This window comes from Sapajus apella, unplaced genomic scaffold, assembly GCF_009761245.1.
Source record: "Sapajus apella isolate SASKATOON/1434 unplaced genomic scaffold, GSC_monkey_1.0 scaffold8, whole genome shotgun sequence".
Lineage (NCBI taxonomy): Eukaryota > Metazoa > Chordata > Mammalia > Primates > Cebidae > Sapajus > Sapajus apella.
The window spans coordinates 8,915,807-8,933,427 of record NW_022436948.1 but is presented as its reverse complement, the minus strand read 5'-3'; the positions used below and the strand labels follow the sequence as shown (position 1 = coordinate 8,933,427).

General features: G+C 35.7%; 1 protein-coding gene across 13 annotated transcripts in view; it reads left to right on the top strand.

The window, feature by feature from the left end:
• Positions 1–17,621, top strand: part of TTC3 (tetratricopeptide repeat domain 3) — a 127,047-nt gene that overhangs the window by 5,507 nt on the left and 103,919 nt on the right. For 2 of the 13 annotated variants that reach the window (XM_032276893.1, XM_032276895.1), the window contains exons 2-10: positions 7,473–7,633; positions 8,085–8,127; positions 8,409–8,559; positions 9,018–9,105; positions 10,576–10,629; positions 11,641–11,761; positions 13,966–14,051; positions 15,932–16,026; positions 17,149–17,211. The exons of 6 other annotated variants lie outside the window; for them this stretch is intronic. In XM_032276893.1, the coding sequence (XP_032132784.1) occupies positions 7,484–7,633; positions 8,085–8,127; positions 8,409–8,559; positions 9,018–9,105; positions 10,576–10,629; positions 11,641–11,761; positions 13,966–14,051; positions 15,932–16,026; positions 17,149–17,211 (851 nt within the window). In that variant the 5' untranslated portion in view covers positions 7,473–7,483. Of the gene's footprint in view, positions 1–2,542; positions 7,634–8,084; positions 8,128–8,408; positions 8,560–9,017; positions 9,106–10,575; positions 10,630–10,882; positions 10,931–11,640; positions 11,762–13,517; positions 14,052–15,868; positions 16,027–17,148; positions 17,212–17,621 lie in introns of those variants that run through there. 5 more of the 13 variants (XM_032276894.1, XM_032276891.1, XM_032276898.1 and 2 more) reach the window with 5 other exon arrangements.

The window sequence follows — 17,621 nt, the reverse complement described above, 5'->3', positions numbered from 1 at the left end:
ATCATTTGCAAATACTGACAGTTCTGGGTCATCAATTCTAGTTATTTTTGCTTTTAAGCTGGTTATGTTCAATGGAAGTGATTATGATTATTCATTAGAAGTGATTATAGTGGGCATAGAGGTCTTGCTTTTGAGAATATCTTGTGTATTTTCTCCTTTAATCTGTTAAATGTAATGAATTCCATTTTATAGATTTAAAACACTTTGTTTTCTTTTGTATTCTTTCTTGAAATCCAAGTTGGTCTTTATGATTTTTTTTTTTATGAATTACTGAATTGAGTTTGCTCATGTTTTATTTAGATTTTCATGTCTGTTTATGAATAGACTCACCGCTCATTTTTCTTTATTGGCTGTCTTATCTGACTTTGGTATTAAAGTTACACTGACTTTATACCATGAGTTAGAGGGTAGTTTCTCTTCTTCTGTTCCCTGGGAGACGTTTGGATTGGAGTGATTTGTTTTTTAAGAGCTTGGTGGAACTTAAGTATAAAGTCATTTATTTTCTTCTTGGAGTTTTAGTAGTAATTAGCAGTTGAATAGTCACAGGACTGTTCAGGTATTGTATTTCTTTTAGTCAGTTTTGGTAAGTTTTAGAAATCTGTCCTTTCATCAGAATTTTTAAGTTTTTCACATCAAGTTTATGGTATGTTTTTGTTGTTTTTTGAGGTGGAGTCTCCCTCTGTTGCCCAGGCTGGACTAGTGCAATGGCGTCATCTCAGCTCCTGCAACCTCCACCTCCTGGGTTCAAGCGATTCTTTTGCCTCAGCCTCCTGAGTAGCTAGGATTACAGGCATGGGCCACCATGTCCGGCTAATTTTTTTGTATTTTTAGTAGAGATGGAGTTTCACCATGTTGGCCATGCTGCTTGCAAACTCCTAACCTTAAGTGGTCTGCCCACCTTGGCCTCCCGAAGTTCTAGGATTTCAGGCGTGAGCCACGGCTCATGGTATGGTATTAATTCTCTTTTTAATCTCTATTTTCTGTGTATGTGTTCCCTTTTCTCATTTTGAATATTATTTATGTCAAACTTCTCTTACTTGATCAGTCTTGCTAAAAGTTTGTCCATTTTTTAAATCTTGGCAGAGGATTAACTTTTGGCCTAATTTGACCTATTATTTGTTTTTTATCACATTGATCTTTTTTCTCTTTTATTTCCTTTTACTTTCTTTCAGTTTATCAATTTTTCTCTTTTATTTCCTTTTACTTTCTTTCAGTTTATCATTTTACTATTTTTCTCACTTAAATTACATGCTTAACATTAATTTTCAGCATTCTTATTTCCTAGTGTAAGCAGGTAAGGCTTACACTAGGAAATAAACTTTCTCAAAGTTCATTTTTGCTTTATCTAACATAGTTTAATTTATAGCGTTTTTGTTAACTTTAAAATCTAAGTATTTTTAAATTTCTATTTTGATTTTTTCTTTGATTTATGAGTTACTTAAACTTTTAAAAATTTTCAAATGTGTCTATATTATTTTCTTTTAATTATTGATTTTTAATTGTGTTTGCCAGAAAATATTTTAATCTTTTTAACATCCTTTTTTGCTCTTGCTTTATAGCCTTGTACGTAGTGAATTATTAGAATTGTTCTGTGTATACTTGTGAAGAGTATATATTCTGTTAATTGTGTTGTTTTGACAGTCTCTATTCTTATTAATTTTGGTTTATCTTGTCATTAACTGAGAGAAGTGTGTTGCAATATCCTACCATTACTACTTTCTAACAGATTTCCTGTAGTTAGTTATAACAATTTTTGTTCTTCTGTATTTTGAGACTCTTATTAGCTACATGCAAGCTTAACATTACTTTCCTAGTGGGTCGAACTTTTACTATATTGTGATTTTCTCTATCTCTAAGTTTGCTTCTTTGTTTTAGAGGTCTTTTGTCTGATTCCATCTTTCTTTTGGTGTTATTTCTCCTGGAATATTCTTTTCCTTCATTTTACTTTGATTTTTCAAGTGTCCTTACATTTTAAGTGTCTCTTATAAGGAACATATTACTGGATTTTTCTTTTAATCACACCAGCCAATCTCCGTCTTGTAATTGGTAGGTTCCAAGTGTCTTGGTTGTTGGTTGATTCAGTTTTAGATGTTAAAAACAAGTCTTAAAGTATTTTTATTTTACATTCGTTCTTAACAGATCATTTTGATGGATGTATAGTTGTAGGTTGGTGTTTGTTTTCTGTCAGGATAGAGATACTATTCTATTGCTTATACAAAGTGCGCTGCCAGTTTTATGCTTTTTTGAAGAAAATATCTTTTTTCTTTTAGTTACATTGGATTTTCTGACTTTGGTGTTACATCATTTCACTTCTAAGTCTTGATAGGGATTATATTTATCCTATTTTGGATGCATGTGTTTCATGATTCTGCATTTTGCCTTCCATGAGATCTAGAAGTTTCTGAGCCCTGTATTCTTTACATTTTATGTCTCATTAATCTCTTCTCTGCTGCTGGAACTTTAACTGTGTGTGTATGTGTATATATATATATGTGTGTATATATATGTATATATATATATATGTACTAAACTGTTGCCAGATCACTTATTCTTTATCTTTCATATTTTTTTATCTGTTTCTGTTTACCAGAATTTACAGTGCTGAGTAATTTCATAAGGCATATATTTTAGTTCACCAATTTTCTCTTGAACTGTGCCTAATATCCTCTGTAACCCATCCCATCTTTTTTTTTTTCTTTTAACAATTGCGTTTTTAATTTCTAAAAGTTCTGCTTGGTTCTCTTTTGATATACCCAGTCATTCTTTGTCTTCTCATGTTATTTGGTGATTTTTATGACTCTATAGGTATTCTGTGGACTATATCAGGCATTCCTAATGTCTGATATCCTTTGGAAGAGGGATGTCTAAATTTATTACTATTTTGTTGTTGTTGTTGTTGTCTCTCCCTCAATGTAACAGTCACCTCCTGCGTTTGGTGATCATTGATTATGAACTTCTGTTTAATTGATCTTTGTGGGAATCTTGAGAGTCTAAATTGGGAATGCTTTCTTTCTGAAAGCATTTTTATCAAATTTGTCTGGGAGCCAGGAAGTTTAACTGGGATCACTTTTCAGTTCCTATATTTTGTTTCTGGCCCAGTGCTCTGTGTCTTGATCCTACTACTGCTCTTGGCACCACTATTTATGGCTCTAAACTGTAGCCACGTTTAATTTCTAGCTCAAGGTTTGTTGCTTTTGCGTGGAGAGTGTGGCTTCAAATTTTCCCGTTTCTATGATCTCAGCAAAAACATCCAAAAAGTATTTTTTAAAAATCTAGGATCTACCTTTTTCTCCCAATAGTACATTCCCCCAGAGTGTCTAGTTCACCATAACTGATGAGATCAGAAGTTCTTTATTTTAATATTTTAGTAGTATATTTATTTTTATTTGTATTAGAAAAAATTTTATGGTACCAAACAAGGATTCTTGGTGATATCAACATTTCTATTACAACTAGTTTACATCTAAGTTAAAATTTGAGTTATCCTAAAGAAAACTGTTAAGTGAATAGCAGTACAGATGACAAGTAGATTACACAATATATCCTCTGGATCCAAAGTGACACTGCAGAGATAAACCTGTGATGATCAAACAGGGTGAAAACTGCTATCACAGACATGGGCAAGGTGCTCTTGTTTACAGAGAAGAGGTGCAAAAATAAACTTGATGGTAGTGAGAAGATCAGGAAATCTTTCCTGGAATTGGGTATTAGGGACTGATAGGCATTAGGTGGTTGCAGAATAACTTTTGTTTAGGAAGGACAAGCAGTTGGGTATGACTGGCTTCTAGGTTGTGTGTCATGGAGTGACTGGGGATAAAAGCGGGAGCAACATCACAAAAGGTCTTGTATGCTTTTATTAGGGAAGTTGGACTTTATTCTCAAAGTGAAGGGAAGCTGTTGCATGGTTTTAAGCAGTAAAGTGGTATGATCAGAGTTTTAGAGGGTGCCGAGATTGAAGGCAAGTTTGACCAGAGGAGACTTCTTGTTAAATTGGTTCAGAGGAGAAACGATGAAGGCAGTCGTACTGGGCATGAAGAAGTATATGTGTGCTAATTTAACATTTCTTAGGGAAGCAGAAATGACAAGAGTTAGTGGTCATTTGGACAGAAATGTTGAAGGAAACTGGGGAGTCTAGGTTGACTCCCAGGGTTTAGGTTTGGGTAGTAAAATGGCATGTAGAACAATTATGATAAACAGGATACAGAAAGAGGAAAGAACTTGGTTTCATTTGTTTGTTTTTGAGGAAAAAGATGCTTGTTTTTGAACTTACTGATTCTGAGGGGCTTGTGGGACATCTTGGTTAAGATCCTGCAGTAGTTGACAGGGATTGACAGGGAGGGTCTGGAAGTCAAGTGATACAACCCTGCCTGGAAAGATTTGGGAGCCTTCATCATTTGAAAGTTTGGAAGCCATTGTTTACTGCAGTGCATTTGAGAGAATTTAAACTGGTACATAGATAAACACTTGAAAAAATTTTAGTAGATAGGAATTTAATGTTTATGAGAAACATAATTTGCACATCTAACCTTTGATAATCATTGACATCATCACTTAGGCCAAATGAGCTCAATAAAAGGGAAATATAAACTAAAAATATATGTGATACATGGAAATGGCAAACATCATGGTGAAGCTATATAAACGATGAAAGTTCAGAAAGTGCTGTGTTAAGCCATGGGTGTGGTGGATAAATTTACCCAAGGAGAGAGTAAGAGTGAGAAGAAAAGAGAGTTGACATTGGGTGGCGGGGAATGGAGAAGAAGAGCCCATGAAGGAAACTGAGGAAGAGCAGCCAGACGAATAGGAGGAGAACCAGAGAAGATGGTCTTTGGAGTCCAAATGAAGAGTTCTGAGGAGGAAGTGGTCCACAGCGTCAAGTAAGTTGTAAGCTGAAAAGTGCTCTTTGGATTTAGCAATTAAGGTAGACTATTTAGCTGGAAGCATCCAAACAGTGGATTTAAAAAATACTCATCTAACATTAAGGTTAAAGAAAGCTGGTATTTATAGCATTTCTCATATACCTGGTACTCTTCTAAGCACTTCACATGTGTTAACTGATTATTCAGGTAGGTAGTATTGTTATCCCCATTTGATAAACACAGAGGAAGCACAGAGAGGTTAAGTAACTTATCCAAGATTGCACACGCAAGGAAACAAGAGAGCCAGGATTCAAGCCGAGAGTCTTGGCTACAGAGTCCATGTTCTTAACCACTTTGTCACATTGCCTCTCTAGTTAAAAACAAAATAGAAAATAAAAATTACCCCAATGCCGTAATTACAGTACAATTGGTGCTGTGTGTGGTATCAGTGAGATTTGCCAGGCTTGAATGACCAGTGTCAGTCTGCCAGGTTTGAGCGCATTAATTGTATTGTAATTGACGCCATGATGCGTGGGCTGTGACAGTTCTTGGCTCTTTCTGTATTTTATGCCAAAATAGTTTGTGAGACAAGTAAGTTTAGCACATACCTCATATTATGTGCTATAGTTTGGGTGCTCCAGTGTCTTTTTTCTGTTCATTGTTCACTTTTGGAGTTAAATTTTTTAAACTCGAAATATTTATGCAGAATAGGTCAGGTTCTAGACATTATAGATAACCAGTTTTGTGGAAGGTCATTAATGATCTTAATGAAAGTAGTTTCCCTTGAATGGTAGAATTGGAAACCAAATCATAGGAAACTGAAAGTGAATGAGAATGGAGGATTCAGATGAGTGAAAAATGAAGAGTTCTTGATGAAGTTGAAGAATGACTGTGGTAGGAAATCAGGAAGACATGAGCGTAATGACTCTTGGCTATGGTCAGAGAGGAGCTAATAAGAGTATAAAAGATTTAAAAACTGGTTTGACCTAGGTAGTGACCTGAGGTGTTGCCCTGGGGTGGGAGAGCCTAGTGAGGTGGGCAGTGAAGTTCATGTTAGTTGAGGAGGTTGTTAAACTACAAGGCTGGGGTATTGTGTGCATGGACCTTGATGTGGCTGGGATGATAATAGAATTTGGAGGAAAGAGAAAAACACTGAACTAGTTGCCATTGATCTTGAAAGGTGACAGTAACCAAAAGAAAGTAGGTGGCAATAACAGGAAAAGTGGATGTAGTGAAAGAGAGTGTTTGAGAGTAGAAACTATGGCAACTAAAGACTGGATTGGAATCCTTCCTTGCTTGGTGACCTGAACAAATTACTTAATTTTACTGAGCATTTTCCCATCTGTACAGTTGAGATGATGATAATTGTGTCTGCCAAGAAGAATTGCTGTGAGGAATAGTGAAATGCATGTAAAACATCTGGTACAGTATGTGGCACGTGGTACAAATAGTTTGCTAGGAAGATTGTTACTGTTCTTCACTTGTGATACTGTGAGGTTTTCATACGGCAACTTGGACATCAGGAGATGGATTGAGCAATTGAATAGATTTGTATTTCAGGGACTGGTGGTGGTCTTGCTTTGGAAAGAAGAAACTTGGTTTATCCTAATAATAGTGGGATAATAATGGTGAAGTGAGAGGTATAAGGAACAGTGTTAATGATGTGCTGGTGGTGATAGGAAAAGAAAGCCATTATGTGGGCAAGAGCTAGACGTAATAAAATGGTGCATTTTTCAGTGATGTTTAGGCTATGTAGCTATTCTCTGATAACTATACAAATCCTCATTATTGAACTTTCTTCAGGAAAAAAAAACCCCTGAAACTTTAGCACTAAACCCCCTTCCCTCCCATTGAAATAAGTATTTTTAAAACATGGCTTTTGATAATGCAAGGTTTTTTCCTTTTTTTGCGAGTTAGCAGTGTCAATTGTGTATTGCAGTAGTTGTGAGAGCATTAGAAGCAGCAGTCAATAGGAGGATGGAAGGTCTGGATGCCGCCTTGGGGAGTTAGGAGATTGGCAGACTTACCTGTATCACTCAAGCCCTACTCCTTTGCCTGGGATAGAAACACACTGAGAGATTGATAGGAGAATATGAGCAGTTGATAGGAAACAGTTCTCAGTGGAGTCAGGATTTAGGTCAGGCCAGGAGGTTGAGAATATAGCAGTTTGTGTTGGTGAAATGGCATATTTCATAGAATGCAGTAAAAGCAGGTAGGGTACAAGTGCAGCAATGGGAAGATGTCTTTTTTAAATTCAGCAAACACTTACTTGAGAGCTTACCATGTGCTAGGCACATACAAAGATACATCAGATGCCCTTAATAATCCTCCATTTAAAGGAGACATGTGAAGGGATTAACTTAGAATAGAGATGGTGAATACATGAACCTGAGGAAAGGAAGAAATAGATTAAATAATCTGGAGAGAGTCAGGGGAGAAGAACGGCAGAATGGGGACAGGAATCTTTCAGAGCTCAGTGTTTTGATTGGAATGTTTTTTTGGGGGCATTAGGTTCCAAGTATTTTTCTAATATACCATAGAAGCCAGGAAAACTGTTTCTTCTGTCATCTCAAATGATTTAATTACTGACTTGAGTTTGTGTTGTCTCTTTAGACTTGTGCATCATGAACAATTTTGCCGAGGGAGATTTCACTGTGGCGGATTGTGCCTTGTTAGAAGATTGCCCTTACGTGGACGTGGATGATTGTGTGTTTGCGGCTGAATTTATGACCGATGATTATGTTCGTGTGACTCAGCTTTACTGTGATGGGGTGGTAAGTAGGTTTGCTAATTTTTTGTTTTTGACATTGTGTGTTGAAGGTTTTCTGGTTTAGGGCTAGCTGAGTAAAGATGTTTTTGTGCTACGTGGGTTTTGACAGGGAAGAAGGAACACACGTTTTTGAAAAGGTGATTTGAGAAGGGAAAGTAAGCAGCGGGTCAAAAGTAAGATTGTGGAATGCCAGAGAACGAGTGGTGGCAAAAGGCAGTTTTCTCACGGGATTGGAAAAGCTCTTGGGGAGAGCCATAGAAGCAAACTCAGGAAATACTGTGAAAAGGGTCTCAAATTAATACTCATTGGCTGAAGATGTGTTTGAAGCATACACATCGTCACTGAATGTGCACTGAAAGTTCTTTGGTTAGTTTTGATAATCCCTAGATTAAAAATCAGTAACTATACTTTTACATTTTACTAGATACAAATCAAAAGAATTTTCTTATTTTTAGGGTATGCAATATAAAGATTATGCTCAAAGTGAGAGAAATTTAGGTGAGTACATGGTTTTTTAATGTTAATTTATGGGATAGATTATGGGATAAAGGGAGGTCCATCCATCCTGTCATAGCAACACAACAGATTTATATGAAATCAGAACTTTTCTTTGTTAAAATAGACTTTTAGCTAACACTTAAATATTCTTAACATTTAACAGGCTACTTCATTCATTTATTGGCTCTCCATATACACTTTTCCTTTTTTGCTATTAACAATGATGATTCATTCCAAAATGAGGCTCAAACATTAATTTTAAACTTTTTTTTTAAATTGAGAATTTGACATCTGCAATATATGGTGTAGTAAACCAGTTTCTGTCCTACGAGATTATTGTGATGCCATCAAAATAAATATCTTCTGGCCACTTCTGTTTCAACATCAAAACAGTTCTGTAATATCACGATTGCATCCCTGTGTGGACGCCAAGTAAGTTACTATATGTTACTCATTTTGTATGGCCAGTGATAGAAGCATATTGCCCAATACCGAGGAATGCAAGTTCAGTAGTAGGCTTATGTGTTACTCTTGTATGCTGCTCAATTTTTGTTTAATAAGGTGGAAAAAGCAAATACTTGAGATTTGGATATGAATGAATAATGGTAAAATAATCAGTGAAATTCTGAATAGTATTAGATGGTAGACTTGAAGCTGAGTTGAGAAGAAGAATTAACATGCTTGTTTATAAATATCAGTGTTATAGGACAGAAGAGAAGAAAACGATACAATATTTTGTTCATTTAATAAATAGTTTAGTTATTGTTACCTAGAGCGAAGCAAAAGAACTTATTTTTTTTTAATGGTTTGAGATATATAGTTAAGCACAAAGTTCAATGTATTTCTATATATGAGAATCTAATCTTTTAAAACATAAATTTGTCTTTAAGCAATTCACGTGCTTCTGAGATAAATTTGAAGAAATTACAACATCTTGAGTTGATGGAAGATATTGTGGATTTGGCAAAGAAAGTTGCTGTAAGTGGTAGAATGTAGGTTCCCCCTCAGCCCTTGATTTAAATAATATAAGCATTTATATGGTATTAGGCTCATATGACTAATTTATAGCAGTTAACAGGTAATGAAGTGGTTAACATAAGATGAACCTGCTATCCATCAGTGGATGCTTAGTATTTGAGAGATCAGGGAGATGGCTGCTGTCATGGTTCTATATTGGGGACCAGGACTGCATCTTATTAAAGGACAGAAATGGAAACTTGTTACAGAAAGTGGGGCATGGGTTCATAGAAACCTCTGCCACGGGTTCTGAAAGTGATGTGCTCTATCTGTTGATATAAAATCACATCACCATCAACAAATATTTTGTCTTTGGGTAGGGGTAGACTTTGTCAGGGCATATTTTAGGAGGTGTCCTTCCTTGTACTATGTTGAGAGTTTTTTTGTGGCTTAAAATTTTTTTTTGACAACTATTTGATAGCTTTTTAAATTTCACTTCGTTATGGAGCCAAGTGCTGTTCTTGGTACTATTATATTTAGAAAGAGCATTCTGATGTTTATTTTCTGCAGTAGTTCTTTGCAGTAACATACAAGCCAGCGTACCTTTATTAAAAAACTTAAGTGCAATGTGCTTTTTATTATTTGAGATGGAGTCTTCCTCTTTTGCCTATGTTGGAATACAGTGGCGAGATCTCGGCTTACTGCAATCGCTGCCTCCCAGATTCAAGTGATTCTCCTGCCTCAGCCTCCCGAGTAGCTGGGACTCTAGGCGCCCACCACTATGCCTAGCTAATTTTTGTACTTTTAGTAGAGACGGAGTTTCACCATGTTGGTCAGCCTGGTCTCGATCTCCTGAGTTCAGGTAATCCACCTGCCTTGGGTGTTGGGATTACAGGTGTGAGCCAATGCACCTGGCCTAGTGCAATGAACTTTGAAAATTCATGTTGGCTGGTCACAGTGGCTCATGCCTGTAATCCCAGCACTTTGGGAGGCTGAGGCAGGTGGATCATTTGAGATCAGGAGTTCGAGACCAGCCTGGCCAACATGTTGAAACCCTATCTCTACTAAAAATAGAAAAATTAGCTGGGCCGTAGTGTCACGTACCTGTAATCCCAGCTACTTGGGAGGCTAAGGCAGGAGAATCGCTTGAGCCTGAGAGGCGGAGGTTGCGGTGAGCCGAGATCATGCCACTGCACTCCAGCCTGGACGACCTAGTGAGACCCTGTCTCAAAAAAAAAAAAAAAAAAATTCACATGTCTAAAGATTATACTAAGTTATTTTACCACTAGAACCCTTTGAGAGACTATTTTGGAATTCTTGTTTTAAGGTCTTAAGGGGTAACTTGGTCATGTAAATTTTTGTGTGAAGTATAGTATTGTGTACATATGGCAGTATTCCCAAAACGTAGGCCATTTTTCCATTAGAAAATTCAAGCAGAATTGACTGAATAAGGAAAAAAATATGTCCTGTTCTTTTTTTTTTATTTTTCAGAATGATTCATTCCTTATTGGAGGCTTATTGAGAATTGGTTATAAAATAGAAAATGTAAGTGATAAACACAGAACCTGGCACACCCACTGTGAGTGAGTGGCAGTCATCTCACTGCTCATTTCCCCTTATATGGAGTCCACACACTCAATGTTCTATATGTGGTGTTTGGTAGTATTGACTTGTATATTTTCCTTAAGCAGTCTCCTTATTTTGGGGGTTTGGATCATTTTCATTTTTTTTTTTTTAACCCATGTACATAGTATAATTTTGAGCCTATTTTACAAGTTGATTCTTTTTTCTCTTTTAGATTATTTACCTGGCTTATGTTTCCCCAAATGAAATTATTAGGCCTCTGGTATGATTATTTTTTGATATATAATTACTAGGTAATCTCCAGATTCAATGATAAACCAATTTTTAATGATACTGATGCCATAAACGTCTATGTTTCCCTTAAGCCTGATACCAACATTGTTAACTATTTAAGTTTTGAAGTTACTTCATACAGTAGAAGTACAAATAACATTTCTGTGACGACTTCATCCTTCATGGAGATCACTACACTGAGTGCCCATTTGCCCAGCCACAGCTTCTTCCTCTTCTTTGTCTCCTCCTTCTTCTGTTTGCCACAGATGATGTAAAATATGTAGTTCCTTTGGTGAACTTTAATTTATACATCTAACCTTGGTGTAAGGATGGAAGTCTAAGGTAGTTGACTTCTGGGAACCCTTATACACCTTGTTATATTGCACTCGCCTGCTACCCCAGACAGTCTCTGGCCAGGTTATAGACCTCAAATTCCAGACCTGTAATCAATTACAGAAGCATCTTGAGCTCTGAAGGTGGTCTAAGGTCACCTGAAGAGGTAATATATATGAATCCATGGTATCTGAACATGTCAGAGTCTGTCTACTCTAGGTTACATGCTGGAGTAGCAAACAATAAGGTGTTGTATCAGTTTTGTATTAAGGATCTGAAATACTTGTATAAGATGAATATATAATGCCACATGCAGATTTAAAATTAATACCCAAATCCCCATTCTTCATTCCTCTTTTGAAACAGAAAATCTTAGTAATGGAAGAAGCTCTGAATTGGATAAAATATGCAGGAGATGTAACAATTCTAACTAAATTAGGATCAATTGACAATTGTTGGCCTATGTTAAGTATTTTCTTTACTGAATGTAAGTATAAATGCTTTAAATTGTTACTTGACTCAGTTTTAAAGGTATTTGGGAAAATGAGATGTGTAGTTATGTGATTTCTGATTTAGAATAAAAAAATTTTTTTTCTTTTGGTATATATTCCTGAAAAAGAGAATTTCAACCTGGTGGTTTTATTCTATATTTTCTGTCTTAATGATTTTTATGACATTGTACTTAAAACATTTCACCAAATGGGTATCATAAGTTATTATATATAATACTTAAAGAGACCACAACTGGGGCTCATGTATTCTCCTTTGTAAGAAAAAGTCACAGAAGCTAACCTTATGATTTTCCTCATGAATCTGTTGTGATTTTATGTATGATGGCCTTACATGTTTCTTTTACTTTGTGAAATATTTTTCTTTAAAGCATTTGAATATTAATTGGCAGTATTTTTATAGTACAGTTATAGAAATCTTGAAACAGGAAAGGTTTTGCTTTTTTTTTTCTTTTTTTTTGGAGTTGGAGTTTCACTCTTGTTGCCCAGGCTGGAGTACAATGTCGAGATCTGGGCTCACCACAGCCTCCGCCTCCCGGGTTCAAGCGATTCTCCTCCCTTAGCTCCTGAGTAGCTGGGATTGCAGGCACACACCACCACGGCCAGCTAATTTTGTATTTTTAGTAGAGACGGGGTTTCTCCATGTTGGCCAGGCAGGTTTCAAACTCCTAACCTCAGGTGATCCGCCCGACTTGGCCTCCCAAAGTTCTAGGATTATAGGTGTGAGCCACTGCGCCTGACCAGTTTGGCTTTTAAGTAGATGATGACCAATGATTTGCCATCTCTGCTGAGATAAAGGCAAATTTTGCACTATTGACTTAAGTGCTAAAAAGGAATTAAATGAAGACACATCTTTCTCATGGGTTTATTAGATGGGGGTTTGTTATACTGATAGAGATTGTTCTCTTCATTGTTTTAGAGGCCCTTAATTTTAAGCTAGCTTTCATGGTGGAAGTAGAGAAGCAGTATCTTGTATTTGGCATACTTCTTTAGGCTTACAGCTGATTTTTTACGTGCCTTTTTTTTTTAAAATAGCTCTGCAAGGTGGCTGCTATTGTCTTTATTTTAGCAATGAGCACACTGACTTTGAGAGGTTAAGTGTTACTTCTGCAGTCTAGTAAGTACTAGATAAGACTAAATAAGTCAGATCTTTCTGATCTCAAAGCCCAGGTTTTCCTCCTTGTAATCTTACTCTGTCCCTTTGAATTTCTTTATTTGGTGACTTTCCTAGGTCCTTTATTAAATCTTAAATTGTAGGTGCTTCTGTCACTTTAGAAATGAATATGTTTGGCTAGAGACTTAACTATAGTTTTGTTGCAGTAATTTTTTTTTTCCACTTTAAGACATTCTTTTTATATAATGGCTTACAATATAGAAAATGAGTCCTGATAAACTTTGGTTACTTACTGCATCTTAGTTTATTAAATTTTTATAAGAATAGTGTTTCAAATAACTTCTTATTGTAATATTTACTCGTGAGAATCAAAATACTGAATAAAGACATTTGAAATTATTTATTTAAAATAGATTGAGCATCAAAATTCCAAAACCTGAAATGCTCCAAAAATTTGAAGCTTTTTGAGCTCCACTATGACACTCAAAGGAAATACTCATTGGAACATTTTGAGATTTTAGATTTGGGATGCTCACCCAGTATAATCCAAGTATTCCAAAATCCAAAACACTTCTGATCCCAAGCATTTTGAGTAAGAGATACTCAACCTGTGTATATGAAATATATTGTGGAAAGTAGTTTTCCAGGTTTTTGTTTTCATTCATTTTTATTGAATATTGTGCATGGTACACCATACATACTTGACAATGTTTATTGAATTGACTTAAGTAATTATGTGGCCTATTTGGAATATCTTATGACAGAGCATTTATTGTAAATACAATTGCAACTAATATAATAATAAACAAGGGTTTTTATTGCTAGAAGTAAAAACAGATTAGATTTACAGCAAGAAATAACTCTGATGTTTGCTGCAACATTTTATTAGCTTTTTTTTTTTACTGTGTTATTTAATACACATAAGAGGTTACAAGAAACGTGCTATTTAGAAAGAAAAATAATATAGGACTTTTATGAACTCATGTAACTTAAGAATTCTAATATTATCAATACCAGTTTTTTTTTAACAAATGTTCTCTCTTGCTCTTTCCTAAAAATAAAACTTAGACAAGTACCACATAATTAAAATTGTAGTAGAAGACTGCAATTTGCTTGAAGAACTTAAAACCCAAAGTTGTATGGATTGTATAGAGGTGAGAATGAATATTGTAAATACATTTTAAGCTTTGCCCATTAGACCTTTTAATACTCAGAGGAACCTAATAAAACTGCTGACAACCTACAATTCATAAAATTGGATGACATGTTTGAGGGGGAAATTTTTTTTTTTCCAGGACCAAAATTTTATTTATATTTCTATTGTAAGGATTTCACCAGTTCCCTGTTTATTTTATTTTGTTTTTTAATTTATTTATTCTACTTTAAGTTCTGGGGTACACGTACATATGGTGCAGGTTTGTTACATTGAGGGGGAAATTTTAATAGGTTCTGATTTGGAATTTATTTTTGAAGATGAAGAACTAATATCCTGATCAGAATTTTCAAATAATTAAAAAACCACTCATTGAAAGTAAAAATTTGATTTTTAAAAACTAAAGTCTTTAACGAGTTGAAGAAATATGGTTTTCCTTGGTAACAGCTGAGATGTAATTCACGTGCTACGCTGGTCACTCAAGGAAATACGATTTTAACTCAATTTTAGAAAAGGAATTTGGGGACATATATACTGTTCTATTGAATTCCCTAATGCCATTGATACGATGTGGCTTATTTTAGTTTATTTATTAAAAAGAAATTGAGTGAAGTTTTAGTTATGTCTGTAGCACCTTTCATATATATACTTGTTAACGTGTCTCCTCATGTCTTACACTTAATCTAATCAGTGTTGGCTCTATAGTATTGATTTATATATGTTTTTAGGCGTTAAGTTGTCTTGAATAATACCACATTTGCTAACCTTAAGTTAAAATTCTACTTTGCATCTATTTTTTAGTTTTATTACCTTATTGATAAGGTATATTTAAAAGTGGGTCTACAAAATACTGCACAAAAATATGAGTAATTATTCATAATGTGATTGTTTTGTTTAGTTTTTAATATTCTTTTTTTTTTTTTTTTTTTTTTTTGGGACGGAGTTTCGCTCTTGTTACCCGGGCTGGAGTGCAATGGCACGATCTCGGCTCACCGCAACCTCCGCCTCCTGGGTTCAGGCAATTCTCCTGCCTCAGCCTCCTGAGTAGCTGGGATTACAGGCACACGCCACCATGCCCAGCTGATTTTTTTTTTGTATTTTTAGTAGAGACGGGGTTTCACCATGTTGACCAGGATGGTCTCGATCTCTTGACCTCGTGATCCACCCGCCTCGGCCTCCCAAAGTGCTGGGATTACAGGCTTGAGCCACCGCGCCCGGCCAGTTTTTAATATTCTTTAACGAAGTTATTGTTGAATCATTTGAGACAGGTTTATTTAAATATATATATCAGGGCTGTGCATGGTGACTCACGCCTGTCATCCCAGCACTTTGGGAGGCCAAGGTGGGAAGATTACCTGAGGTCAGAAGTTCAAGACCAGCTTGGGCAATATAGCAAGACCTCATTTCCACAAAAAATTTTTAAAAATTAGTTCGGCATGGTGGGGTGCACTTGCAGTCCTAGCTATTGGGAGACTGAGATGGGATGATCCCTTGGGCCTGGGAGTTAGAGGCTGCAGTGAGCTGTGATTGTGCCATTGCCCTCCAACCTGTGTGACACAGTGAGACCCTGTCTCTAAAAAATAGGTACATTAGGTACATACATATATGTGTGTGTGTGTGTGTGTGTGTGTGTGTGTGTGTGTGTGTGTACATATATATATGTATGTATATATATGTGTATATATATGTATATATACATATGTGTATATATATATATATATAACAAAATATTGGGTATTATAATCTCATTTTCTACATAAATTATCCGCTAGGTTATTTCTTATATCCAAGATAGAAACCCGGATCCATTTTTCCTAGGTATTGGGTTCTTGATTGTCTTTGGAGCTAATTGATGGGTCTTCTTTCACCTTGGTTTCTCAGCAAGGAGAACTAATGAAAATGAAAGGAAATGAAGAGTTTTCCAAAGAAAGATTTGATATAGCTATTATCTATTACACCAGAGCCATTGAATATAGGTAAGAGCAAAATAGAACAAAGAGATACTGTTTCTGTGGCAGACCAAGTTAGAATGGTAGTCAGAAGAAATAAAAACGAGATGAAGAATTACAGAATATCTTCCAACTTGTTATGCAGAATAAATTTTGTCATCTTTGGACATTAGAAGCATTGGAGATGGCTTGGGTATATGAACCTAATCTAGTAGCATCATTCAAGCAAGTCAGGCAAAATTGTGAATTTGGTTCTGCCCTCTTCCATTTTCTTTAAAACTTTCCAGTACAGAGTTATTTCTTTTGTCTTGTTCTTGTTTTGCCATTAACCAAGTCCTCCCAAATTATTAACCGGTCAAAAAGGGTTCTAATACTTAAGATGCCACCCATTCAGCGTTTTTTGCTAAGAGGGAACTTTTACAGGATAATTGAGAGATGTATACGTACTCTCTTCCTTGTCTTCTCTTTACTCAGCTGCTATAATTTTGTAGCTTTCCTCCGATGTGCCTCATAACTCTGCCCCTATTGTCTCAGCTGGCCACCTAATATTGTACCAGCCTTTGGAGGGTGCTATCTAGTCACTATTGTCTCCTCCCTTGCCCACCTCCACAGGGAATGAGGGAATCCAGTTAGTGTGCCACCTTGAAAGGCTGCTGCCCTATTCTTTTGAGGAAGAAGTGGAGGAAAGGGAGATACATTTCACCACACATAGTTAGATAAAACTAAAAAACAAAAGTTCAAATGAAGCTATTTTAATTTGCAGGTAGACTTCCTTTCTCAGTTCTTTGTCAAAACAACATAGTCCTGACTTCTTACATAAGTAATGCCATCCTCTAGAGTTACTCTGCCGTTTACTGGCTCTTTAATATGTCTCGTTTGATCCTCACAACAGCCCTGTGAGTTAGAGCAACTAGAGTTATCTTCATTTTGAATATAGGGAAGTTTAGGTTGGTTCAAACAAAGTTACTTAGGTAGGAAGTGAAGGAACTGGGACTTAGCCAGTTAAGCCTCTAGGTCCTCTATTCTTTTTGCTTTGCCACACAGATGTAAAAGTTTAAAAAAGTTTTCTCATGCCTTATGATTTCTTTGTGATTTTTATTTGTTTCATGTGTAATGTGCTTTACTGACTAAACATTGTGTCTCTTTAAGACCTGACAACCACCTTCTTTATGGTAACCGAGCTCTTTGTTTTCTTCGTACTGGACAGTATAGGTAAGTTGGTTAAAGTATCTCAGTCACTGAATTATTTTGCTAAATACCCATTTTTGGGAAACATTTTTGTTTTGCAGGTATACAAGAAAATCCTTGAATAGTTCTTTGGCAGAAATACCTAAGTACTTAAAAGAGGACATTTAGGCTTTATATATAATAACAACAGTGACAGCAACAGCTATTCTGATTGAGTGCAGACATATGTTAAACGTTATTTTAAGTGCTTTGCATATGTTATTTAGTTCTCACAGCACCCATAATAGGTAGGTAATGTTATACTCCACATTTTACATGACCAACTTGTACCACTAGTAAATAGTGATACCAAGATTTGAACGCAGATTTTATCTGATGATGTCAAAGTCTGTGTTTATGATACCTATGTTACCTCTTTATCCTTTGCTAATTAA